This window comes from Poromitra crassiceps, assembly GCF_964638095.1.
Source record: "Poromitra crassiceps genome assembly, chromosome: 4".
Lineage (NCBI taxonomy): Eukaryota > Metazoa > Chordata > Actinopteri > Beryciformes > Melamphaidae > Poromitra > Poromitra crassiceps.
In genome coordinates, this window is record NC_139626.1 from 41,361,663 (window position 1) to 41,389,162 (window position 27,500).

Genomic DNA, 27,500 nt, shown 5'->3' on the forward strand with positions numbered 1-27,500 from the left:
TGACATAATGTAGGACGCTGTCCCATAGAGCTCCCATAGAACAGTCACCTGACATAATGTAGGACGCTGTCCCATAGAGCTCCCGTAGAACAGTCACCTGACATAATGTAGGACGCTGTCCCATAGAGCTCCCATAGAACAGTCACCTGACATAATGTAGGACGCTGTCCCATAGAGCTCCCATAGAACAGTCACCTGACATAATGTAGGACGCTGTCCCATAGAGCTCCCATAGAACAGTCACCTGACATAATGTAGGACGCTGTCCCATAGAGCTCCCATAGAACAGTCACCTGACATATTTTGCCCCGGCTGGAAGTGAGTTTCACATTCATTTTCTCCATAGACATTTTGAAAAATGCGTATCTAACGAGTTTTAAGGCTGGAACCAAAGCCAACCCGTGACCTACTGAATCATGAGTGACCATAAAACATTTCAGTTGGAGCAAAATAATTCTTATTTTTTGTTTTTGCTCCAACTGAAATGTTTTATGGTCACTCACGATTCAGTAGGTCACGCTCACGGGGTGGCTTCCTGCCTTAAAACTTATTATATATTTTATGTCTATGGTTCCGCGGCAAGAAATGTCACGTGACTGTTGAGCTCTATTGGTTCCAAATGGCTGGGAACCAGGGAACCAGGTGTAAACGGGATACTCAGGAACATGAAACGCCTCCTCAGATTATCATCAAAAATCATTATCACTCTTTTATACAATATGTGCCGATGCTATTTGCCGGATTTGTGTGACGACACCTGGGGCTGCACGATTACGGTCAAAATGATAATCATGATTATTTTGATCAATATTGAGATCATGATTATTAGATGCGATTACTCTTTGACTTTGGGAACATCATGCATTTGTTGAACTAAAAAACTTTTTTTTTTTACACTGGATTTATTATTTATTCTACCAAGGAAGGTTTAAACAAATGGACTCGCCGGCCCATCGACTTGAGCTGGAACTACACGCACCACAGTGTGTTTGGGCTTTGGAGGCGGGGCGGAGCGTACCATTGTGAGGGAAAGGGGTGCCCTGGATTTACAACACAAGACAAAATGAGAGCAACATTGCTAAACGGAATGCGGCACGTTTTATCTCGATTTTAGATTTCATTATTTTCATGATTGTGGGAAGCCACCATCTTGATCGTGATTAATATTTGATTGTGCAGCCGTAACAACACCTCGATTTTCTTCAGATGTCTGTCCTCTATGCCTAGGGCTGTCCCCAAATATTGTTTTTGGGCTTCAACGCTTCAATGAGAAGTATTCGAATAGATTTGAAGCTTCAACTGTGAGGCGGAGCACATAGTAACAATGAGAGACCAGGACAAAAATCTGACTTCAAGGATTTATCTCTTTATTGAAATGAAAATGGATACAAAATGTGCAATAAGCACATCTAATAAATTACAGCCATAAACATGAATTTGCTGATTATGTGCAGTAGACCCTGGTGGCTGCATGGCCAAACTGTCGCAGTTTCAGTGCTGGTAAGTAACGTTAGATGAGAGAGCTGTGAGGTCCAAAACTATCACTATGGTTAAATGTAATAAGAAAACAAAAAACACAAAACACACACACACACAAAACGCAACGCGTTTCAACCTCTCTGGTCTTGACAGCCTGCCGAAGACCAGAGAGGTTGAAATGCGTTGCGTTTTTTGTGCCCCCGTCTAATTCCTTTGAAGATGTACATTGTTTCTAAACTGGTTTCAGTACACATGGACTTTATACTTTGCTCTTAGATTTCTGCTCCTATCTTCCAAGAAGCTCATTTTTTGTTAATATATGAGGATAATCTCCTTCTGAAGCTCCAACAGACAATCTCTTTTATGATTTTGTTTATTTTGGTGATGAGCCGTTGTCGAGTTGAAATCAATCAGTTGAAATCGGTAGAAATGATACCGCATCAACATAGTTTGCCTAGCTCACGTTTGTTTGTTGACGTCGACTCGGCTGTCTGACATCATCACCTGACACATTATCAGTGTTGTTGATTGGCTGTCTGCATGAAACCAGTTTCACGAAGTTCAGCGTTTTGCAAAACAGAGGGCTTTACACCACGCAACAGCTCAATTGCAACTTAGTTTCTTCACCTAGGTTTCGACCAACTAAAGTTGCGTGAAAGTTTCAGCGTGTGAAGCCAGCCTAAGATGGCTGCTGCTAGGAATGCCTCAGCATTAGATCTGTGAAAGCGTGAATAGTCGCAGTCAACATGGCGGACGCTTCTCTCTCGAGTCCATTCAGCTGCCTAGCGAAGCCGCTGCCGTCTGCTTATTCAGCTCCAGACTCCTTCAGATCCGCTGGGCCACGATGGAACAGAGCCTCAGCCCTCATTAGCATATTTTCACCCAGAGTGCAGACAACACCCCCCATCTTCTCCTCTTCCCTCCCCCCTCCTGCCTCCCCCCATGTGTTTGATTCCTCGGCCGTGACAAAGAGGTTCACCCTTTATCCGTGTGTGTGTGTGTGTGTGTGTGTGTGTGTGTGTGTGTGTGTGTGTGTGTGTGTTGGTGAGTGTGTGTGTTGGTGAGATGGGGGGCCCTCAGATTAAGGGAAAGCTTCCTGCTCTTTATTTGGGGAGTCCCCCCGGGAGACGCTTTGGGAATGACTTTCGTCGAGTCACTAACGGCTACACACACACACACACACACGCACATGCACACACACACACACACACGCACACGTCACATTGTGGCCCCCCAGTCAGATCATAGCAAGCGAGCGCTGCAGGGGTCTCTGCCTCCCTATTCTCTTCTCTACACTAAACCAGCCCAAGCTAACGCCACTAGTCTAGGTCAGTGATTCTCAACGTGTGGGCCGTGGATGTACTGCAGGTGGGCCGCAAGTGGGCTTCCCATCACTCCGGAGTCCAGATCTTCACGGGCAATTAAATTGTTGTATCTAGTTGATACCAGGAGGATCTTCCTAAGGCATCCGTTGGTACCCAGCAGGTCATGGGGAAATACATCATCTCAGTCACGTGTGTTGATCAGAGCTGTGATTGAAGGGTTGGGCGGGCATTCTTAAGTTTGGGAACCCCTGCTCTAGGTTGTAAGACGGTTTTCACGGAATTGTGTTGCTCGGGAACAGTTTAGAAGGGCACCTAGCTTATGTCCATGGGGCTTATGTCCATGGGGCGTCCATGGGGCGGCTGTAGCTCAGGAGGTAGAGCGGGTCGTCCACTAATCGCTTTGGATAAAAGAGGTCGGTGGTTCGATTCCCGCCTCCTCTAGACTGCATGTCGAAGTGTCCTTGGGCAAGATACTGAACCCCAAATTGCTCCTGATGGTGTGCCAGCACCCTGCGTGGTAACCTGCCACCATCGGTGTATGAATGGGTGAATGTACCTACTGATTGTAAAGCGCTTTAAGCGCTATATAAATGCAGGCCATTTACCATTTACCATGTCCTGTCAGTTATTGTAACGTTACTAGCAAGGACACAGACAGGACAGCTGTGGGAAATTTAGAATGTTTATGTTGTCGCGTTAACGAACGCCGCCATGGAGACATCTTCAGTTGAATCGGGCAAATGAACCCGAACAGAGTAAACGCTCATCTGTTGTACTGCAGTTTGCTTATAGATATAGACAAGATTGATTTCTGTTTAATTTAATGATAGTTATTTAAGAACTATTTTGAGTCTTAACATTCTTTAAGAAATGATGGAGTTGCCCACCACAGCCCTCAAAGAACCCTCTGTGAAATAGCACTTCTGTCTGAGGTCCAGCACTAGCGTCATGCTGTCACATATAGCATTTATTTCTCCTCCAAAAATAGGAAACAGTTGGAGTCAAGTTGTGGACCTGTGATGTCATTTGTGCATGAATGACATCACAGGTCCACAACTTAACTCAAATCAACTCTCAATAACTGTCAAACTAAATGAACGTCTGCAAAATGGTTTACAGTTTTCTGATTTTGTAACGATACAAAGCTGGTTGGACTTCCTGCTTCAGCACTGTACCAGAGATTTTCATCTGCCATTTATTTTCCCATATACATTATGTAAAGTGCTTATAAAAAATAGTTTTACTTGTTTAAACCAAACGGTTCAGAGATATTTAGAGACAGGAGAGACCACATAACATTTCACTTGGACCAGAGCGTAAAGAAATTGCGAATTTAAAGAAAATAATTTTTTTCGGTGTAGTTTTTTAAAGTTTTGGTCCAAGTTAAATATTCTATCTATGTTCTCTCCCGATTCTAAATATAGCTGAACCGTTTGGTTTGACGAAGTAAAACTACTTTTTTTTTTTTTTTTTACTCTTTATTTTGTCAATTTTCCAAAATAGACAAAGACAGACAGGTATACACAAATAGAAACAAAACAATAATGCAATTACAAATGGGGCAGCGAACATGAGGTCTTGTTAGAGAGAGGTATTCCAGGTGCAGATCTTCTTATATTAGTAACTTTGTTATTTCAAGTATGGAAGAGAGAGGGAAGAATGTTGGATGGAAGCGAGAGGACAAAGAGAGAGATACAAATAAAATAAAAAATAAATAAATAAAGAACCCTAGCTAGTCTCAGATTCCTGCAGGTAACAGTCCCATTTTATCCAGAGGTTTTCCCCCTTGTCTTTCTGGAGGCGGAGAGTGAATGTCATCTTTTCCATAAGATGTATAGGGTTGACGATTGCTACGAAGTAAAACTACTTTTATAAGCATTTTACGAAATGTCTATGGGAAAATAAATGGCGGATAGAAATCTCTGGTACAGTGCTAAAGCAGGAAGTAGGCGGTCACTTTGCCTCTCTATTGTGTCAGCCGATACGTCCTTGTGTACAGTATATGCTGGGCTGTGTGTGTGTGTTTTGAGTGTATTTAGGAGGCGAAGGTGGTGGCGTAGAGAAGCCGTCCAAACAGCAGCCATAGTTTGACAGGAAAGAGAGGTGCTAACCTCCCTCTGCAGTGAGAGCAGCAGAGAGGAATAGCGATAAGGGGCCGGATGGAAGGAGGCAGGAGAAGAGTGAGAGAAAGGGTCGGATGGAGGGAGGCAGGAAAAGAGTGAGAGAAAGGGTCGGATGGAGGGAGGCAGGAAAAGAGTGAGAGAAAGGGTCTGATGGAGGGAGGCAGGAAAAGAGTGAGAGAAAGGGTCGGATGGAGGGAGGCAGGAAAAGAGTGAGAGAAAGGGTCTGATGGAGGGAGGCAGGAGAAGAGTGAGAGAAAGGGTCGGATGGAGGGAGGCAGGAGAAGAATGAGAGAAAGGGTCGGATGGAGGGAGGCAGGAGAAGAGTGAGAGAAAGGGTCTGATGGAGGGAGGCAGGAAAAGAGTGAGAGAAAGGGTCTGATGGAGGGAGGCAGGAAAAGAGTGAGAGAAAGGGTCTGATGGAGGGAGGCAGGAAAAGAGTGAGAGAAAGGGTCTGATGGAGGGAGGCAGGAAAAGAGTGAGAGAAAGGGTTGGATGGAGGGAGGCAGGAAAAGAGTGAGAGAAAGGGTCTGATGGAGGGAGGCAGGAAAAGAGTGAGAGAAAGGGTCTGATGGAGGGAGGCAGGAAAAGAGTGAGAGAAAGGGTCTGATGGAGGGAGGCAGGAAAAGAGTGAGAGAAAGGGTCGGATGGAGGGAGGCAGGAAAAGAGTGAGAGAAAGGGTCTGATGGAGGGAGGCAGGAAAAGAGTGAGAGAAAGGGTTGGATGGAGGGAGGCAGGAGAAGAGTGAGAGAAAGGGTCTGATGGAGGGAGGCAGGAAAAGAGTGAGAGAAAGGGTCTGATGGAGGGAGGCAGGAAAAGAGTGAGAGAAAGGGTCTGATGGAGGGAGGCAGGAAAAGAGTGAGAGAAAGGGTCGGATGGAGGGAGGCAGGAAAAGAGTGAGAGAAAGGAGACTGTCATATTTGATTATGGCTCAAGGCTGTGTGTTTGTCCAAAGGCTAAAGACTGTCAACCAGCTAATCGCGGGGGGCGATGCGTGGGTGTGTCTGTATGCGTTTGTGCAAGCATTTGTGTGTGTATGTGTGTGTGTGTGTGTGTGTGGGGGGGGGGGGGGGGGCGTGTGGGTCAGGTATCAGCACATCATTTATTGTGTGTGTGTGTGTGTGTGTGTGTGAGGGGTGGGGGTGCAATTTATGGATGTCAGTTACAGTTCCATGGGCCTGAGGAGAATACAGTGCTCTCCCTCAGGGCGCTGTTAGTGCCACTCTCATACAGATGTGCTGGGCTGCCACTGTGTCAGTTTGGTGTGTGCGTTTGTTTGTGTGTGTGTGTGTGTGTGTGTGTGTGTGTGTGTGTGTGTGTCCTCCCTTAAACTTGCTCCTCAGGGATCAGGCTCCTTCAGTTGTTCTCTCATGTTTTCTCTCACTTCTCTGATGTCGTCAGATTTGAGAAAGGAACAAACTTCTGTGTTCCCACGTTTAATTTGTTGATGCCCCCCCCCCAATATATTAAATCAGTCTCATTGAGCTTACAGTTCTCCTTGAGTAGTGAGACAGTGTTAGTAGACATGTGTTAGTAGAACTTTAAAAAAAATCACATAATAAGGAACTTGAACATGAAAATCCACTAGGTGAAAGTTGAAACTGCAATACCCCAAGAGCAGACTAGCGGGATCAGTAGACAAATCTAAACTGGTCTAGACTAGGCATGAAACGATTACCCATTTAATGATGGGCCGTGATAAAATTCCTGGCAGTTAGTATTACAGTTTCAAATGTGAATTATCATTACCGCCCTTTAAAAAACACGGTAACTGTCCATCATCAACCAAAGTTAGCAACGGTCTCTGGAGACTGAGAAATAAATTCATAAATAAATAAATAAAGTGAAAAAGGGGGAGCTACTTGGAGTTTTAAGGCAATATTTATAAGTAGTATATCTGTGTACAAGCAGTTACAACCACGCAGGTCTTCCTCAGGCAGTGTTAGCTGGACAGTCTGGTTAAAACGTTCCACACCCCCACCTCCACACAACCCACCATCGATTCCCGTCCTCCCCCTATACGCCACTACCCGTGTGGACACTGTTTATGTTGCCCCCAAACGAACAAAGCCAAATCTCTCTCGTTCCCAAACGGAGTAACCATCCACCTCAAACACCTCACCACCTGCGCATCACAGGGGGTAGTGTATGCGATATCCTGTCCCTGCCCACGGTGGTATATAGGCAAGACGACTCATCCATTACGCATACGTGCAATTCGTCGCCGAGACACTAAAGCTCCTTTGGTGGATCACTTTGTACAGCATAATCACTCTGATGCTGATCTCCGTTTCTGGGCACTGGACTTGGTCAAACCGCACCCAAGGGGCGGGGATCTGGACAGAAATCTATTACAGCGTGAAGCGCGCTGGATTCATACCATCAACACAGTCAGCCCTCACGGACTTAACGAGGAGCTTGACCTGACGTGTTTTATTTCATTATGATATTGTTGCCCGGGTCCATATGTTGTGTTCTGCTGTGTCCCCCCTCTGTTTTTCCTCCCTAGCCTATAACTTATAGCCTATAGCCTATAGACTGTTTCTGCATCTATCTGCAGCCATTATTGTCTATTTATTATTGCTTGTATATGATGTTGCTATCCCCGTTGCTTTAATAAGGCCCATCCTATATTGTGATGTCATAGCACTGCCCACCCTACATCATCCCAACTGACTTGTGCCACGTATTTGCCTTATATACACAGGTGCGGCGGCCGACGCCCAGCTAACACTGCCTGAGGAAGACCTGCGTGGTTGAAACGCGTTGCGTTTTGTCTGCCCGTAGTATATCGAAGATATATTCTGTTTTGTAACTGCTTGTACACAGATATATTACTTCTTATTAAATATAGACCCTTCTCACGGGGGCCATTTTGTGTCGAAAAGGCAAGGTAAACACAGGTGCAAGCAAAACACTAATGAGGGTTTCAAACTTCCATGATTGGAATTTGGAAACCCCATTAGTGTTTTGCTTGCACCTGTGTTTACCCTGCCTTTTTGACACAAAATGGCCCCCGTGAAAAGGGTCTATTGCCTTAAAACTCCAAGTACTGTAGCTCCCCCTTTTTTCACTTTGTATACTATTGCCTTTTGAGCTGCTTTGGTCCACACTTTTTGTGATTTCCTAAATAAATAAATTCAATATAAAACTTGATGGAATTATTTCAGTGAGTGCATCAGGACTTTTTGAACATTTTCAGCACATTCTTCGCCCGCCGGTCGGCGAGGGTGTCCATGAAGTAGGCTTGAGCAATATCCAAATTTAAATATCGTGATATAGTCCCATCCAAATATCACGATATGCGATATTATCGTGTTATCGTCTTATTCCAGAATGGTTTTCTGGAAATATTGCGATATTCAGGAAATATTGCGATATTCAGGAAATATTGCGATATTCGATATGATGGAAAACCGGCCCAAGCCCACCATGAAGGAGTGGAAAATGGCAACCTCCTGTGAACATGTCATGAGATGCACCTCCGCTCCACAAAGTACCGGGGATCTATATATTATAGATGATGGCCGGACACGAGGAAGAAGCACATTTTAACAATATCGCGATGCTACTGATAACCGTGATAATATTGTTCACTATAATCATGATATAATGACATTTTCCTCCCGTTGAATCTCTGGTCTACACACTAAACAAAGCTTTATGCAGTAGCTCCTTACTGAATTAGCCTCATGATCCTTCATATCATTTTAAACTCGCCAAGAGATGCCAACTCATTCATTTGAATAATTTAACAGTGAGTCCCAAAGTATGTATACTAGCAACCACTCTGCACCTGCCATGTCAAAAGGTATATGAATGTGTTTTTTATCCATAATGAGACCAGTAAGTTCATCAATTATGTTGTTCTTGGTCTGAAATGCCTACCGTCTTCTTTCCCAGATGGTGAAGAAGATGCACAGGGAAGTTGGTTGGTTTCTAACAAGGACAAGGAGGTAGGTGGAGATGACCTGCTTGATAGAATATACATCCTTCCTGTTAGCGGCTTCTGTCATGTGTGGCCTGTTTGTAAATGACATGATGAAAAAGTAAACCATAATGCAGATGAAAAATCATACGAATAATATAAAGGAGCTAATAATTAGGGATGCACCGATATGAAAATTTTGGCCGATGCCGATAACCGATATTAACATTGCTGTTATGGCCGATAACCGATATTTACCGATGTCGATATGATCTGTATAAAACCACATTTTTATGATCGTCACATTTTGTACATACTGAAAAACACATGTTAACACTGAATTTGAAAAAGTTATGCATTTCTTTATTTGCAAAGCCTTTGGAAAAGCCCATAAATCATAGATTTACTGCATTATTTCATATCAATGTGAAGAATTTGGCTGATAATGATAACCGATATTAACATTGCAACATCTGACCGATACCGATATGACCGATATGTTAAAAAATGACCAACATCGGCCGATACCGATATGATTGCCGATATATCGTGCATCCCTACTAATAATGCATCGTTTTTTTAAGAATATTGTGGTGACATTTGTGCTTTATTGGAGGCAACGACATGCTATTCCATAGCATGGACCCATAGCAACAACTGATTACCTGATTTGAATATATATATATATATATATATATATATATATATATATATATATATATATATATATATATACCGGTATATATATATATATATATATATATATGGTATATATATGTATGTACTCTATGTATGTATGTACCCCTCTGCCCCTTATTATAATTTATTTTAACCTTTATTTAACCAGATAAAAAACAATTGAGATACAACATCTCTTTTACAGGATGGTAATTATCTTACCGTCCCAAAAACTAAGAAAAAATCCGCAGGAAGTAGAGCATTCTCCTATCGTGCTCCATATCTCTGGAACCAGCTTCCCCGATCAGTTAGGGAGGCTGGCTCCATCGATATTTTCAAAACCAGACTTAAAACATATTTATTCTCACAAGTATATGATATTATTTGATAGTGCACTTTATTTGATTTGACTAGTATTTCTCTCATTGTGATTGATTTATTAGCTGTGTTTTAATACCCTTCCCTTTCATTTGAACTTATTGTTCTTACTGTAGCTCTCATACTGTCTGCTTTTACTTGACTTCTTTTCAACCTGATCATGCACTGTATCATGTATTATTGTACTGTTTTATGATGTTTTCTTTAACTGTAAAGTGTTTCGGGACCATGTCTCATGGTGATTTTACACTATAAATAAAACTGAATTGAATTGAATTTTACAATTGTGACCTGGCCAAGAAGAAAGCAAAGTTGCATGTCAAGTTATACATGTTGGCAACATGTAAAAAACAAAACAACAATACAAATAACACAACAAAAAGAGTAAAGACTACCATCAACACTGTGACATCACAAGTGGTATGAAACATACAGAAGAAGTGCTGTAGTATCAAGACTAGAATCACAAAACTTGGCCTACTGCAAACTTAAGGGTTGCAGAAGGCAAGACATTCATGGGGAAAATGTATATATTGCGGCAGGAGCAGCTTGAGGTAAGGACCTCAGACAATTTTTGCGATCTGGGGAGAGTTGTAGACTAGCACATGCTTCCTCCGCTAAATTTACAGTCACCAGCTGTGTCTTTTCACCTGACAGCGAGGCGGTTCCACCGGCAGGACGTAGCGCGTGTGAGGGTCACGCTATTCCCCCCAGTTCTCCGACCAGGACACACACCCTTAATCCGGCTTCCCACGTGCAGACACAGCCAATTGTGCCTGTATGGACGCCCGACCAAGCCGGAGGCTAACACAGGGGCTCGAACCTGCGACCCTCGTGCTGGTAGGCAGGGAATCTAGATAATGAAACTTTAACGGTGTGTGTTTCAGGCTCAGATCATCAACAAAGACAAGAGCATGCCAGTGCGCCGGGTGTCCAACAGATACTACACCGACAAGAACGTCACCTGCAGAAACTGCAACAAGAACGGACATCTCTCCAAGAACTGCCCCACGCCCACGGTGCGTGCCACTAGACACGCATGCACATACACACTGATGAACACAAATACAGCACCAGTCAGCGTACCCACAAGCTGTACTTGGATCAAGCTTGCTTATAATAGTTTTGGATTTTTTCATTCGTTTTTATTTTTATTAGTTTTGACTTTTTGTTTTCAATTTCAGTTTAGTTTTCATTCGTTTTTAAGGTGGGTTTGATCGTTTAGTTTAGTTTTTATTTGTTGAAAATGCTTAGTTTTAGTTTAGTTTTTATTAGTTTCAGTGTTAGTTTTAGTCTTTTTTGCCCCTTTCCTCTTTTTTTTGTAATACGGGGTGTTTGTCAGGGGTGAGATTCAAAAGGGTCATAAAATATAATAGGTCTAGGAAAATAGATCTCCAATCCAAATACTAGGCTTATTATGTATGAACTACCGTAAATTCCGGACTATAAGCCGCACCGTTGTATAAGCCGCACCTGCAAAGTTGACTGTTTTTTACATATATAAGCCGCACCGGACTATAAGCCGCGGGTGTTTTAATGGTATTTTTTTTTTTTTTTTTTTTTTTTTAATTGTGTTTTAATGTTTAATTACCATATGTAAGGGTTCATGCACAGAGGGGATTGTCGGGAAAGAGATGGCTGTTTGAGGAAGCTCCCATTTATTAACATTTCAACAAAACAACATAACACAACACCACCTGTGTTTCTTTTTTACAGTGCACACAGTGTCATACAGTGTGGTGAAAAGAGGGCAAGAGAGGAAATTAAAACAGAAGTGGATTTATAGTTAGAAAGAGTGCTAAAGAAGAGAGAATTCAGTTTTTTTTTTTTTTTTCCTGAAAAAATCCATAGATAAGCCGCACCGTTATATAAGCCGCAGGGGCCAAAAAAGGCCAAAAAACGGGGAAAAGCCGCGGCTTATAGTCCGGAATTTACGGTACTGTAAACTGACAAAGACTGAAACTAAGGACATTTTCTCTTCAATGTTATTTTATTTTAGTTTGTTTTGTAAACACACAATACCGTTTCAGTTAGTTATCGTTTTTTTTGTAAAGCTTAGTTTTTGTTTTTATTTCAGTTTATTCAATTCTAGTTTTTGTTTTTTCATTAGTTTTCGTTAAAGGAAATTTCGTTTTTTTTTAACCTGCAGCCCTCTCCTCACATTAATTATGATCTGACGACTCACCCAGTGCTCTCCGCAGCGTTTTTGTCTCGTGGGACTTTCCTGACGAGAGTTGTGTCTCACTGACCCGACAGGCAAAAATGGGCTGCCTGTAACTAGTGAAAAGAGCCCGGGGGAGAAATGCAGTCTGATCGTTCCTTAGGGAACAGTTTATGACGATATGCGTCGAAAACGGGAATAAAACTGTCTATTTAAATGGAGGAAAAGCATGCTGCCACTTGGCCCTCACGGAGCTCCATCCTAGGACTGGCTTGGACGCTATTGATCTCAAAACAACGCCTAGGACGACAAAAACGCTGCGGAGAGCACTGGGTGAGTCGTCAGATCATAATTAATGTGAGGAGAGGGCTGCAGGTAAAAAAAAAACGAAATTCTCCTTTAACTATAATAACCTTGACTTGGATTTGTTTCTGACACTGTCTTCCAATTGTGTGTGCGTGCAGAAGGTGGCTAGCTGCTTCCTGTGCGCTACCCCGGGCCACATGGTCGCCGAGTGTCACAACAGGCACTGCAACAACTGCGGCCTGCCGGGCCACGTGTACGAGTCCTGCAGCGAGCGGGCCTACTGGAGCAAGAAGTGCCACCGCTGCCAAATGACCGGACACTTCTTGGATGTGAGTATAGACGGTTTTCACCAGCTGCAACCCCACAGCATTTCCTTTTTCTCTGCTTCTTCTTCTGTGTTTTATGGCGGTTGGCATCCTTAAATGTTGCATTACCACCACCTGAATTGTATCAGCTCCACAGTGCTAACTATTGACAGTGTCCACTTTCTCACCTGTTCAGGGGAAAACGCTGACATAGCCTACTTCTATTTTTCTATTTTTTTTTTAATGTAAAGATAGGCCTATGCGTGCAATAACGTACTGATAGTCAGCTTACTCTGTAATATGTAGTTTTTATTAGCCTCTCAGGCTAGCTCCAGACCGGACAACAACGCTTCCTACTACCCAGCGTGTGCACGTCTTTCCGACAGGGGTGGTTGTTATGGCAACTATCAACAACAACAACAATAACTACTAACTACCACAATACATAAAGACCGAAATATGCTAACTTGTTAATGTGTCTGTCGGAGACACGGCCTAACGTTAATATTTAATATGAGCCGAATATCAGCCTGCGCTCGGCTATGTATACAGGAAGTAAACCGGATATTCAGGTGCGTCGTGATGGTTGTTATTGTTGTCAAGTTAAAACCGTCTATAGCAGTTTGTTTCAGGGATGCACAATATTGGATTTTCTTTGCCGATGTCCGATACGCTATTTTCCAACTCTTTTGGTCAATTTGCCGATGCCGATATGTGGAAGTTATCCCCCATGAGCAGAAATCACTGCTCTGAACGTGAGCTTACGAGAAGACGGGTCAAGGTGATGTCAGATAGACCCCGATTGCCCATTGGTCATTGCTCCAGCTATCTGCACTGTTCAAAGCATAACCCAATGGGGTCCTGTGATGTCACAATTCACTCTACCACACTTTACAGGCTGCACTTTTCTTACAAAATTCACACACATTTTAAAACTCTGACAGTTCACACAACTTTAACACTACTTCAGCTACTTCTGCTCTCACTCACAATGTCAAAATATAAGCGATGTGATGCATAGTTTTTGAGATATTAACGTTTGTTTGACACCAGTGTTCCACTCTTTTTCATGCTGCCGTCAGCTACAGACAGAGGCTGAACTGACGGTCTGCAGAAAGGGACAGTACAACATAAACAAGGATTTTGTTTAACTGTTCTACTCTAGTGGAGGCCCAGAATAAAATAATAATAATAAAATACACAACTGCATTTCTCCTCTTCTTTTTCACTCCCTCACTCCCTCCCTCCCCCCCTTGCCTTTCTTCTCAGTAATAAAGAGTGACCAGGGGTCAGCACACGCTGCTGTTCACATTAATTGATACACTTCAGCAATTACAGCTTAGTTATGTCTCTGCCATGCTCATATTCCAGCTGTGTGTGTGTGTGTGTGTTGTGTGTGTGTGTGTGTGTGTGTGTGTGCGCGCGCGTGTGCGTGTGCGTGTGTGTGCGTGTGAAGGGTGAATCTAATGACCATCAATGACAATTATTCCACCACAACGTTCATCACCCTGCCCATTTACACTAATGCCATAGAATGGAATCTGTGTCTCTGCATGTGCCTGCCTGTGTCTGTGTCTCTCTCCCCTCTCTCTCTCTCTCTCTCTCTCTGCCTGCCTGTGTCTGTGTCTCTCTCCCCCCTCTCTCTCTCTCTCTCTCTCTCTCTCTCTCTCTCTCTCTCTCTCTGCCTGCCTGTGTCTGTGTCTCTCTCCCCTCTCTCTCTCTCTCTCTCTCTGTCAGTCATGTACTGTGCACTGTGTGTAATGGATGAGTAACCAGGTGAACACCAGAGGGAGAGGGGAGACCAGGACACACAGTCTCTCTTCTATCTCTCTCTCTCTCTCTCTCTCTCTCTCTGTGCTATCGCTCTCCCTCTCCCTCTCTTCTATCGCTCTCCCTCTCCCTCTCTTCTATCGCTCTCGCTCTATCGCTCTCTCACTCTCTCTGTCCTATCGCTCTCCCTCTCTTCTATCTCTCTATCACTCTCTCTCTCTTTCTCTTGCCTAGTCTTTCTCACTTCTTCCTCAGCATCTTTGCCTTCATATATTTCTTGCCTTCCCTTCTGCCTATCATTTGTCACCAGCAAACAGAAGCACAAAGTTGTTTTGTAATTACACTTTTCTTGGAGCACTCAACTCCCCTCCCCCCTAGCCTCAGAGTGTGTGTGTGTGTGTGTGTGTGTGTGTGTGTGTGTGTGTGTGTGTGTGTGTGTGTGTGTGTGTGTGTGTGTGTGTGCGTGCGTGCGTGCGTGCGTGTGTGTGTGAGAGAGAGTCAGGTCTCTGTCCCCTGGGCCTTTCTGTGTCTCTCATTAAAGACAGACGGTTGACGGAGCGCGAGTGTGTCGCTCGCCTCGCCTGTCGCCCTCGACAACAACCCACTACCCCAGCGGTCTGGAGGGAGAGAGAGACAGAGAGAGAGAGAGAGAGAGAACGGGAGGAGAAGAGAGGAGGGGGTGTAGAAAGAAAAGCTAGATGAGAGGTGGAGGAAGATACAGGCAGGAGCCGGTCTTACATTGTGGAAATTCGTATTTGTCCATCTCTGTCCTCTAATCTAAAGGGCCCAGGTTAAGCTAGGAAAATTGCCTCCCGTTCTTTATGGGCTGCTTTACAGTTCGGGATGCGAACAAGCACTTTGTGAGGACGCTCCCTTGAAAGTGATGTGGATTTGCATCTCATGCAAATTCCTATAGGAACTAGTCTTGTATTTGCAAGAGAACAGCTAAACTCATAGCGCCTTGGCAGAACACACTTAAATCCCCCCCCCCCCCCCCCCCCCCTCCTCTCTCTCTCTTTCTCTCTCTCTCTCTCGCTCTCTCTCAGTAGGTGTGTAAGTAGATAAATGGCGTTGCCTGCGGCGACTGCGGCATTTTCAATTTCCCAGTGGGAAGTGGCGGTGCTGGTGGATGTCGGAACGCTTAGGGAACAGCGTGGCGAAGCCGCGGAGATAATGCTTTAGCCACACCGGGACAAAACGACTGACTGCCTCGCTTACTGACTGTTTCACTGACTGACTGACTGTTTCACTGACTGACTGACTGGCTGTTTGAGTGAGTGAGTGACTGACTGGCTGACTGACTGACTGACTGACTGTCTGTTTCAGTGACTAACTGACTGTTTCAGTGACTGACTGATTCAGTGACTGACTGACTGACTGACTGACTGTTTCAGTGACTGACTGACTGACTGACTGTTTCAGTGACTGACTGACTGACTGACTGACTGTTTCAGTGACTGACTGACTGTTTCAGTGACTGACTGACTGACTGACTGTTTCAGTGACTGACTGACTGACTGACTGACTGTTTCAGTGACTGACTGACTGACTGACTGACTGTTTCAGTGACTGACTGACTGTTTCAGTGACTGACTGACTGACTGACTGACTGACTGTAGAGACAGAGGGGCATGCAGGGGAAACAGCTGTTGCAGGGAAAGCATAGTGATGTAGGTGCAGTGAGAGATGGAGGAAGTGATTGTGACTTCAGAGTCAGGCAGGGATAGAGACGACCATACAAATGGCACCATGGCCTCCTTTTCAATTTCCCTGTGGTCCTCTGTCACTCTCTTCTTGGCCTGTCCGTCCATTGGTCGATCCATCGGCATCTCTGGGTGACTGACTCACTTCTCATCTCTCTCTCTCTCTCTGTTCTCTCTCTCTGTTTCTCTCTCTCTCTCTCTCTCTGTTTCTCTCTCTCTCTGTTTCTCTCTCTCTCTGTTTCTCTCTCTCTCTCTCTCCCTCTCTCTGTTTCTCTCTCTCTCTCTCTCTCTCTCTCTGTTTCTCTCTCTCTCTGTTCTCTCTCTCTGTTTCTCTCTCTCTCTCTCTCTCTCTGTTTCTCTCTCTCTCTCTGTTTCTCTCTCTCTCTGTTTCTCTCTCTCTCTCTCTCTCTCTCTGTTTCTCTCTCCCTCCCTTGCTCTCTCTCTCCCTTGCTCTCTCTCTCTCTTTCTGTGATAAGAATCGTTTCTCTCAGCATTGCCTAATGGTTTCTTCCTCATTGTATCTCTGCTAGACTACTAGCGCACACTCACAATTCACGCACGCACACACACACACACACACATGCGCACACACACACACACACGAACGCACACACACAGTCACACACACACACAGACACAGAAACACACTTTACTACAGGTTGTTCATTCTCCGACATTTTCATTCCCCTCTCTTTCCTTTGCTTTATTTTGTGTGTGTACTAGTGCTCTGTAAGTGTTTGTGCTTCCGTTTATGTGTGTACGTGTGCTTGTGTGTGTGTAATAGTGGTCTACAAGTGTTTGTGTGTGTGTGTGTGTGCGTGCGTGCGTGTGTGACTTGAGTTGACTCGTCAGCTGACGGTGTTTTCTGTGTGTCCTCAGGTTTGCCCAGAGATCTGGAGACAGTACCACATCACGGTGAGTGTGATTCTACCATTGCATTAGGAAACCCATCAGCCTTCTGCACTAACCTTACAGTGCTGTTCAAACAGTCACTTAAACACTATTTTGTTTCTTCATAGTCAAAGTTGAGCTCCCTGGACGAGGGAGAAATGCATTCTCATCCATACTAATAATACCGTCATTGCATTCACCTGCTGGCCCCGGCCCACAGGTTGGGAATGGCTGGAATGGCTGAGTGAAATCTAAAAGGCCCTTTTCTTTTATGACCACACCATTACATCGAAAGGAAAGATCCGGATGTGTTGTGCATCATTTTATAGAGGCAAAGTGGAACGTCACTTCCTGCTTCAGCAAACAGCACTGTACCAGAGATTTTCATCCGCCATTTATTTTCCCATAGACATTTCGTAAAATGCTTATAAAATAGTTGTACTTCGTCGAACCAAACGGTTCAGCTAACACTATAATCGGGAGAGACCATAGAACATTTCACTCGGACCCAAACTTAAAAAAACAACATTGAAAAAATATTTTCTTTAAACCCGCATTTTTTTTAAACATTTTGGTCCCAGTGAAATGTTATGCGATCTCTCCTGTTTCTAAATATATCTGTACCATTTGGTTTGAACCAGTAAAACTATTTTTAGACGCATTTTACAAAATGTGGATGGGAAAATAAACGGCGGATGAAAATCTCCGGTACAGTGCTGAAGCAAGAAGTAGGCGGTCACTTTGCCTCTCTATTCACGTTTCCCTGTAATTCAGCATGACATATTTGGTATATTCGGAAACCGTGGGATCTGTGAATCCCACAAGGGGGTCCATAATCCCCCCGCCCATTAACAACCACCGCCATAACTAAATTGTCAACCTGTGGGAAACGCTTATTAAATGCGAGCTGTTTGGATAATTACCATATACATGCCAAATTTACCAGAACAGCCTATCAGACAATAACAAAGTCTCACGTTATGTTTCCACGTGCGTTTGTTTGCCTTCAGCTACAGTTCTCCCCTCATGGTGCGCAATGTTCGTGCTGATCCTCTGAGCAGAAAGCGAGTAACCTGATGCAGTTCAATAATGCCATGATACCATACAGTAGATCATGCTAGCTAGCCTAGCCAGCTCTGAAAACAAAATGCATGTTACTAGGGTTAGCGTGCTAGCTAGTTCTAAATGGCTCGTATTGTAGGTCGTAAACCTACATAGCTAACGCTAGCTATCCAGTGTTTCAGGTAACTTTACGCCGATCGCTGACTGGTAGAAATACATTGTGCCACAAAAATAGGTTATACGTTTAATTATATGTCTTTCCTCTGCTCTGCAAGCGTGTTTTTCCGCTGCTTTCTTCCGTTTTCTTTTTTTTTTTTTTTCCCGACGGATACGTCCTTTTGGACGCCATAGTATTGGTGAGAATCTGTCCGAAGGCCATCAGCAACACAGTACGTGTTGAGTTTGAAATTGGTTTCCTTGTCAGGCAGAGAGCTCTCCAAAGACTAGCTGCTTTTTGATCTATCTAGCATACAATACATGCATTTTATCGCCTTTATGTGTTTTATAATGTATGTATTTTTGAGGAACACATGAGGATGCTTGGTTACCAATATTCAAACGGGGGTCCCAAGTAGTCGCGGGGGCCCTCGCTGCGTGGTCCGCTTAAAGCAAGACACGCCTCTGCCTCTGCCGAGTGACACGCCTCTACCTCTGAAGACACGCCTCTGCCTCTGACGAGTGAACCATGGCAGGAAATATGCGCTTTACTGAGGGAAATCTCTACCTGTGTTTCCTTTATTTTGAGCATAACCTACTCATGTGTACACACACACACACTATAAACAGACTTCCATGGCTGTGTGTGTGTGTGTGTGTGTGTGTGTGTGTAAACAGCGTATCAAAGAGCAGAAAACTGTGTGACAGTCACATGGGCCATATGTCAGAGGGGAGGATGGCATTTGCTTGTTTGTATGTGCGTGTTTCTTGGAAATCTGCAAAGATAACTAGTTTTCTTCCCTCATGTGTGTGTGTGTGTGTGTGTGTGTGTAAAGTGTGTGTGATGTGTGTGATGTGTGTGTGCGAGCATCTGAGCGAGGGGGTGATATAGACCTCAGCCTAAGAGAAAAGAGCAGCTTGTTTGTCAATTAAAAGACGTGATAAAGCATGAAATGGGCTGCCAACGCCACGCGGGACGAGAGACAGAAAGAGAGAGAGAGAAGAAGAAGAGTGTGTGTTTGCAGATATCTTGGTGTGCAGTGTGTGTGTGTGTGTGTGTGTGTGTGTGTGTTGGGGGAGGTCTGTCTGTCTGTCACTCTCCTCTATGGAGATTAATTAGCAGGGGCTGTCTAATGAAAAGGCAGCATCGTTAGCGCTAGGGTAGCACGGCGGGGGAGATGGAGGGAGGGAGGAGAGGGGGGGGGGGGGGGGGAGGGAGGGAGGGAGGGAGGGAGCGGCACACAGAAGTTCCAGGGGAGATGCTGGCAGAGGAAGGCAGAGGGAGTTGACACTTGTGTTTGAGAGAGAGGGAGTTAAGCTTATTTGTCGTCGGTGTTTTGGCGCACGACGCGCTACTGCGCGGACGAGAAGAGAGAAGGGACTCTGATGAGAGAAGATTCTTTGGTAGCATCACAAGCTCACAAAGACTCCCCTTTGTGTGTGTGTGTGTGTGTGTATGTGTATGTGTATGTGTGTGTGTGTGTGTGTGTGTGTGTGTGTGTGTGAGAGAGACTGTGTGCTTTAACGGGTGGTGGATTGTGACCCAGGTCTAATTGAAGTATTTAAGCCATTTAAGCACAAGGAACAGAAGGTCGTTACAGATCCAAACTGGCATGGGGGTTAGGGGCACACACACACACACACACACACACACACACACACATGCATACACACATACACACATGCATACACACACACATGCATACACAGGGCTCCTTCTGTTTAAGACAGGCTCATTTTATTCATGATGCTGCTTATGACCCTGAACTCCCCAATGTGAGAGATAAGAGTGTGTGTGTGTGTGTGTGTGTGTGTGTGTGTGTGTGTTCGCTTTGGGAGATGTGACTCTGTCACCTTCCGCTGGGCTCAGCCAGGTGTGAAAAGGCATTCTGTCAGACCTCCCTGCTACTGGGTCCATTCCATTTATCCTTCATGTGTGTGTGTGTGCGTGCGTGCGTACGTTTGTGTGTGTGTGTGTGTGTGTGTGCGCGCGTGTGCATTTGTGTGTGTGTGTGTGTGTGTGTGTGTCTGCACCTGGCCCTCAACTAACAAACTCCTCCAAACCACACAGTATAGACCACAAAGCCCTGGGGTATTTACTGAGAAAGTAAGATACTGACACACATGGACACACACACACCGACAAATATATAGAGCAGTAAATGGAGTAAAAAGCTATATACAACATTTTGAGCGCGTCACGGCCTTCATTGCGTTTTAAGGAAATTTTACGCAACAATAATGTTTACACATAAACTGTTTTGCTGGAAATCTTTTCAGAACAATTAACAAGTCTTTGTCTCACAGTCACACTCACGCCCACCCACACACACACACACACACACACACACACACACACACACATAGACACACCTCGGTTTGACTTCTTTCTCTCTTTTGCATACTGCCTACTAGTGCCTGTTTCCTGTTACACCCAAACCCGCCCTATCCTATCTTGTCTTCTTCACCTGTAGTCTGACTCACTGGAAGCTCCCTGTGTGTCCACTCTCAAACGCCTTCGCCGCTGTGAAACAACAACGCTAGCTAGCAAGCTAGCCCCTTGCACGCTGAAAATGGCAAGTTTTGACGAAGATTTGGATTGTGCAATAAAGCAGGCCTGATTGGTACTTTCGGTGCATGGTTGTAAAGGTAACAGAGCCTTTCCCCCCCCACTATAGACCTTATTCGATTGACGTAACTCATGTACGGGCACGCCCACCGCCACCATGTTGTTGACATAGCGTTGCAGCTCTCAAGTGACAGCCTATGTAAGAGCAGCGTTTATAGGAAGCTAGCCGTCGTTATATGTATTGTTCCTGTTGTGTTCGGATGGTGACCTGCGTTATGCATGGCTGTAGTAATGACAGCAATAAAGTCCCCGTGGTTTGTTTCTATCTCTACCGTCCACAGACGTGAAGGGAGCGAGACTGAGGATACGTCAGCACAGGAGAGATGTGTGGATAGTTGGGAGAGAGACAGGTGAAACTTTCTGACTGCTCCTCACAGCAAAGTCTGTTCACCTCGTTTTTTCTTTTGTTTATTATTACAGGCATTAACGGCAGCATACAAACACCAACTCTGGGTTTTCTATTGCTGTCATCACCATCGCTATTTTGTAATGGAACAGAAACGACAATAAGGCCGCGACTAGTTGTCAGCTGCAAGACGGTATGTCAACAATATGGCGCCGTCCGCCGTCCGGGGTTAGCGAATAAGGTATATATATATATATACCAGAGTGAGAGTAAGAGGAGCCAGACTCTCTCCTGCGCTGGTACAGTGCGAAACCAAGATAGTCTGGTAAGCGAGACTACCTCCTCACCTGCTAAACAAAATGAAATGCAGAATGTTAAATGAAACCTCCACCCCTTGCATAGTTACGTTCTTATATCATCACCCAGGAGTTACTTAGTGAAAACATAACATAAACATAGCTAGCCAACTTGTTTGTGAACCCTGGGGGGGGGGGGGGGGGGGGGTTCGGTAATCAAAGCCACGCCCCTTCCTCAAAACACAGCATGTCTCGTGGGCCGCACTGCATTCTGGTCTAATGCGGCTCCTGTGGGTGGAGAAATCTGTATCTCTTCCCCTTCTACTATGGACGTCTTCCTCTGTGATTGTTTTAACGTTGGTGCAAGGTGCTCAGAAGGTCTTTCTGATTCTGTGGGAGCCAGTCCAGAACCTGGCGTTTATCCTCCATGAAAACCATCAAAATGAGATCGCTGTGCTGGAAATATCTTGCCTGGGTCCAGACCTTCACATCCGCCCACTCCACAGAGTGGATTTTGAATATCGGGCCTAGGAGATCTCTCAACTTGCTGTCTTGTCATTTGACCACTAAAGATTTACACCAGCAAACAAAAGAGGGCCCAGACATGCAAGGTACATCATCGCCTATAGCTGTTTAGACCGTGTTCAAGTGCTTTGGATTTTCCTTTCAAGGAACAGTTCACCCAAAAATGACATTTCTGTCACCATCTCCTCCCCCCTAATGCCAGTTGAAACACAGGTGAGATGTGTTAGTCCATTAGAACACACAGGGAGGTTGCTAGCACAGAGAAAGCTAGCACAGAGAAAGCTAGCACAGAGAAAGCTAGCACAGAGAAAGCTAGCACAGAGAAAGCTAGCACAGAGAAAGCTAGCACAGAGAAAGCTAGCACAGAGAAAGCTAGTCACCGTTGATGTCAGTACAGTACAACTGAAGTGCAGGGGGGATGGATGGAGGATGGGAACAGGAGGGGCCTCAGTGGAAGTTGAGCGACCTGCTCTCTGTATACAGGCTGAATGAATGCGTGTAGAGATCATGCATAAATGTGTGCATGCGTGCCTACACACACATACACACACACACACACACACACACACACACACACACACACACACAGTGCAATGACTTTTTCCTCCTGTGAGGTGTTGTCAGGATGCCGGCGTGCCGGGTCTAAGACCCAGACCGCCCCCCTCTGGCGGCTGCCGGAAGTGCCGCCTCGCTCCCTTTAATCAGCCATCCGTGGCGAGGGTATTTGTAGTGAAAATGTTCCTCTTCTAATTTGCAGTCTCTTTACCGCCGGGTCAAATCCTCATCAAGCCCTCCTCCTCCTGCCCCCATTCATTTTGCCCCTAGTCTATCTCTCCATCTCTGTCTCTATCTTCTGTCTCACTATCTCTCTCCATCTCTGTCTCACTATCTCTCTCCATCTCTCTCTCTCCATCTCTGTCTCTCTCTCTCTCTCTCCATCTCTCTCTCACTATCTTTCTCTCTCCAGCTCTCTCTGTCTGCCTCACTCTCTCCTCTCTCCGGATCAGCGGGTGGTGTATCCGAGCGAGAAAGGGCTGTGTGTGACATTAGATTTGACATGATTCACCTACATTTCAGAACTGCACTAACACTCTGTATGGACAAGAGAGAGATCGAGAGAGAGGAGAGGAAGGGAGAGAGAGAGGTAGAGGTGTGTTGTTGTAGAAGGACAGAGTGAGAGGGAGAGAGAGAGAGAGTAAACGAGGAGGGGTTGAGTGTATTAAATAGGGCGAGAGAGACGAGGGAGAGCGAGCGGAGTGTGTGTGTGTGCAGTGAGCAGCTGATTGGTACAGGTATATGGGTGTGTGAGCATTGATCGCACTCTCTTAAGATAGTAGCGGTGACACCTGTATGTGTGTGTTTATCGATCGTGTGTGTGTGTGCGTGTGTGTCTGAGCAGATTCTCTCCTCATGGTGGTATCAGTGTGTGTCTATCGATCTCTTCCCTTGGGGTAGGGGTGTCTGAGGTGCGTTGCGCGTCACTGTCTCTTGGGGTATCCATGAAAAGGTGTTCAGTGACCCTCTTGTTTTACACAAGAATGGAGACATTTTCACTCCTTTCCTTGAGCTCCATTTGGGATCCCTCTTTCTGTACGCCTTTCTTCTCCCTTTCCATCCAGTCCCCTCGTACTTTTTTGTCTTGGTGTCTTTCTGTCAAAAGCTTCTTTGCTGTAACGCTCGGCTCGCACTTGCCTTTGTTAGTCCAAGGTTATTTTTTTACCGCGCTAAGATCTTTCCCAGAAAATATATATATATATTTTTACAAATTAACAAATTTGGTCATTTAATTTTGCCGCTTTCTGATGCTTAGACTTGCAAATAGTCAAGAAGGATCAGAAATGGCTTAAATAGAACATTTAGGTGAACAACCATGTAAAGCTATTTTGAACATGTGTTAACAGAACATGCAGTTGTCAGTCTAAATCATTTGGCATGTTAGTGTCATACATCATTTTAACGTAACATACTTTAAGTACCACATACGTAAACACAAGTTACAGCCCTAAGATAATAAAACTTAATCTAAAATTTTATTTTTAATATCAAACTTTTGTCTAACTTATGCGGACCCTTTGTCTGGTGAGAAATAGAGTTTTGCTTATATCCAGTGAAGTTGGACAGATATTGTTGGAGTCAGGCATTGTAGTTAAATTTGTCCTTATTTTATGATTCACAGATCTTATTTATTTATTTATTTATTTATTTATTTATTTATTTATTTATCTATTTATCTATTTATTTATTTATTTATTTATTTGTATTCATTTATTTATTTAAATGTTTGTTGAATTATTTGGATAAAGTTAAAATTTAAATATTCAGTATTGTCTGGCTAATCTGTATTCATTAATTTAGATCCAATAATACATCATATTGTACCAGTATAAGCAACAGAGCAAAACTATACCCCACACTGCATTTGGTTTTTAGTGTATCATTACATGGCAGTACAGCATTCGTTGTAGTAATATTCAGTTTTGAATTTTATAGACAAAATCATTTAAGGTACTGAAGTGTTGTTATAATGATGTATATTTGAATTATTTTGGTAACAAATTACAGTTACAAAAATAATGTTTATACTATTTTTGCAATGACTGAATATTGCATAGGATTATATATTCAATCACAGGATGTTGTTTTTGTTCCCAGAGAAATATTTTTTCAGCATAAAGTATAATGAAATGAGCTGTATATCTAGGGCAATGATCTGTGCAACTATTCACAGACATGATATTAGTCATGTATTAAATCAAATTCTTAAATGTCAAGTTAGTAGTGAAAAGGATGTCAGTGAAGGTGAAGGTGTCTGCTACGTTGTGTGACTGGCTCACTGTCACGACCGCTGACATTTCACGCTTCTTAAGATAAGTCTAGTATGACGTCCTACAACGCCCTACAGTAAAAGGGAAAAACAACTGCCAATGCATTAAACTAAAGTTAAAAAGGATCGTCTTCCCCATACTGCTATTCCAAATCATATATTGGGTCACAAGTAGGGCTTCTAGGTAAAAAAAACAACAACTATATGCCGATGTTGAATCGATATTCATTTGAAGGAACTGATATCAATTCATAAATCCCAATATCAATCTTTTAATCTTTTCCCATCGATGTTGAACCTTTAACCCCGTTAGGCTCGTGTGGTTTGGTTCTCAGCGCAACGAGATCTCGTAAACATCCGTAAACAAACATTCATATTTTTAATAATGCACCAGGTTACAGGGTTCCTTGTACAATTCACAGCTTTCGTTCTTTGAGAATTTCTTTCATATCCAAGCCAAATTGGTATTGTCACTGAAATATCGATATCAAATCGGAAATCGGAAATCGAATCGGGACCTTGTGTATCGGAATCGTATTGAATCAGGAAATCAGTGGCGATGCCCAGCCCTAGTCACAAGCACCATTCTCTGGATTGTTTCCCACTATGGAGTGACAGAAGGGACAGAAAGGTATTTGTTTACAACTGTTTTAGAAGCTTAATACAATTTAATAACTGTGACCAAGTGTCTCCTGTCGTCTGACCTCCCCCTGCAGAACTTCAGCGGTTGAAAAGGGCGACAGGGCCAACATGGCCCTGTCACCAACTGCTTGCTGTGTGGAGTCAGAGCGCCCTCCAGTGGTTTTATAAAGAACTGCACTCTGACTCACACGCTGAGAGTCAGATTGAGAATTTGTGGGGTTTGTGCATGTTACTTGTGCAAGTATGTTGCAGCTGTGCGCCTGCAGTGTATTTGTACAAGCTGCTACACTACAGTCTCACATGGCAGAGAGGAGTAGAGTCTGCACACACACTTCTTGCGCCTTGTTCAGAATACACCACCACTACACATTACCTGGTGTCAGGTGACAGATTAAAGTAGCAAGTTCCCTGAAAATAGGGACGCAAAAGCCACATAATATACATGAAAAGAAATGAATAGATAATAATACATAGTGTACTTTGTATACACATAACTGGCAACATTAGATCAAAAAACTGTACACTGTAATACTGTTAGATAGGTAACACATGGGCTGGGAGGCAAAGAAATAGAAATGTATTGGCCTGTTATGAAAAGAAAAATAAGGTCTGATATCAAAGTCGTCATTAAGACCGCGGGGCGTTTTCTGTCTTTTTTTTTCTCGGGACAATCTCACCGTAGCAATTTTTTCAAACCGCACCAAGCAACGCCATCTTTTAGTCGGTTCGGTTCTTTCTGCCAAACATGAAATTCTAGGTTAGAGACTTGACCTTTATTCCCACTTTTTTTTTTTTTTTTTTTATATCCTTCCCCCTCTGTCTGTCTGTCCCCATTCACTCTCTCGCCCCTTTTGAGAATGTGTTCAATTCAAACAGTGTCCTATAAAAAAAGAAGTAGAAAATCCGTTAAATCCACGTCCATTCAGCGGCAGTTTTTTGCTGTGTCATCATTGTACGACGCGGGCTCTCCAGTCCTCTCACCTCCGCGTGTGTCAAAAGGCTGTGGGCAGCTCTATTCTCCCCCGGGCGGGCGGAGACACTGCCGGCCCCGCGGGGGGAAAGCCACATTCATTTCCAACAAGGAGACGCCTCGCTCTTATACTTCCTCGCTCTCGCTTTTATTAACCGACCGTCGGGCCGGCACCAAATCTGGTAGCCGAGTTCTGCGAGCCGCAAACTCCATCTCCAAAAACGCACACGCATAAAAGCCTATACTAATCCTCGTCAAAACTTAACATTTGTGTCACTGATGAGGCGTTTGGAGACCATCGGTTTATTCTCTCATACAGGTGTCTTCACATTGACTGCTAGTTTTTTTTTTTTACATGCACAAACGCAGACACGTGCGCGCACACACACACACACACACACACACACACACACACAGGTGCAGTGTTATCAGAGGTCTTGCAGGCTTTGCGGGTCTCTGTCCCTCTCCGCTTAGCTGGATGGTGTCGATGGCTCTGCGTGTGTGTGTGCGTGTGTGTGCGCGCGTGCGCGTGTGTGCTTGGCTGACACCTAGAATCATGGTTTAACATCGTAACCCGGGCACGACAGGCTGCCTCCATCTGTATGTATGTAATAATAATGTCTAAATCCAGGTCCATTCTGCCCGTCTCTGTCTAACTGCAGGGAATAAAAGGGCTAATATATATTTGTGTAAAAGCACTAACGCCACCCGGCGATAACACGCCGCCCGCCGCGACCCAAACAAGCCTCTCAGCTCGGCAGCGAGCGTTGCGAATAGATATTGAATAACTTAGACCTAGATTTGAATAGATTAGCCCCGGATCCTCTATTCTGCCTTTTCCACGGTGTGACCAGATTACCTCCGCTCACTCCCCTGAAAGAGGGTTTTCTCCAGAGGTGGCAACCCACCGGAGCTCGCCCCCCCCCCCCCCCCCCCCCTGAATCACATTATCATTACATTCCATGAGCTCTCTCTCTCTCTCTTTCCCCTTCTCTTCTCCTTTCTC

At 44.3% G+C, this 27,500-nt stretch overlaps 1 protein-coding gene across 2 annotated transcripts in view; it reads left to right on the forward strand.

Moving 5' to 3' along the window:
- Window positions 1-27,500, forward strand: part of zcchc7 (zinc finger, CCHC domain containing 7) — an 88,498-nt gene that overhangs the window by 45,596 nt on the left and 15,402 nt on the right. For both annotated transcript variants that reach the window (XM_083634492.1, XM_083634493.1), the window contains exons 4-7: window positions 8,828-8,880; window positions 10,796-10,927; window positions 12,534-12,704; window positions 17,033-17,068. In XM_083634492.1, coding sequence (XP_083490618.1) covers window positions 8,828-8,880; window positions 10,796-10,927; window positions 12,534-12,704; window positions 17,033-17,068 — 392 coding nt within the window. The remainder of the gene's footprint in view (window positions 1-8,827; window positions 8,881-10,795; window positions 10,928-12,533; window positions 12,705-17,032; window positions 17,069-27,500) is intronic.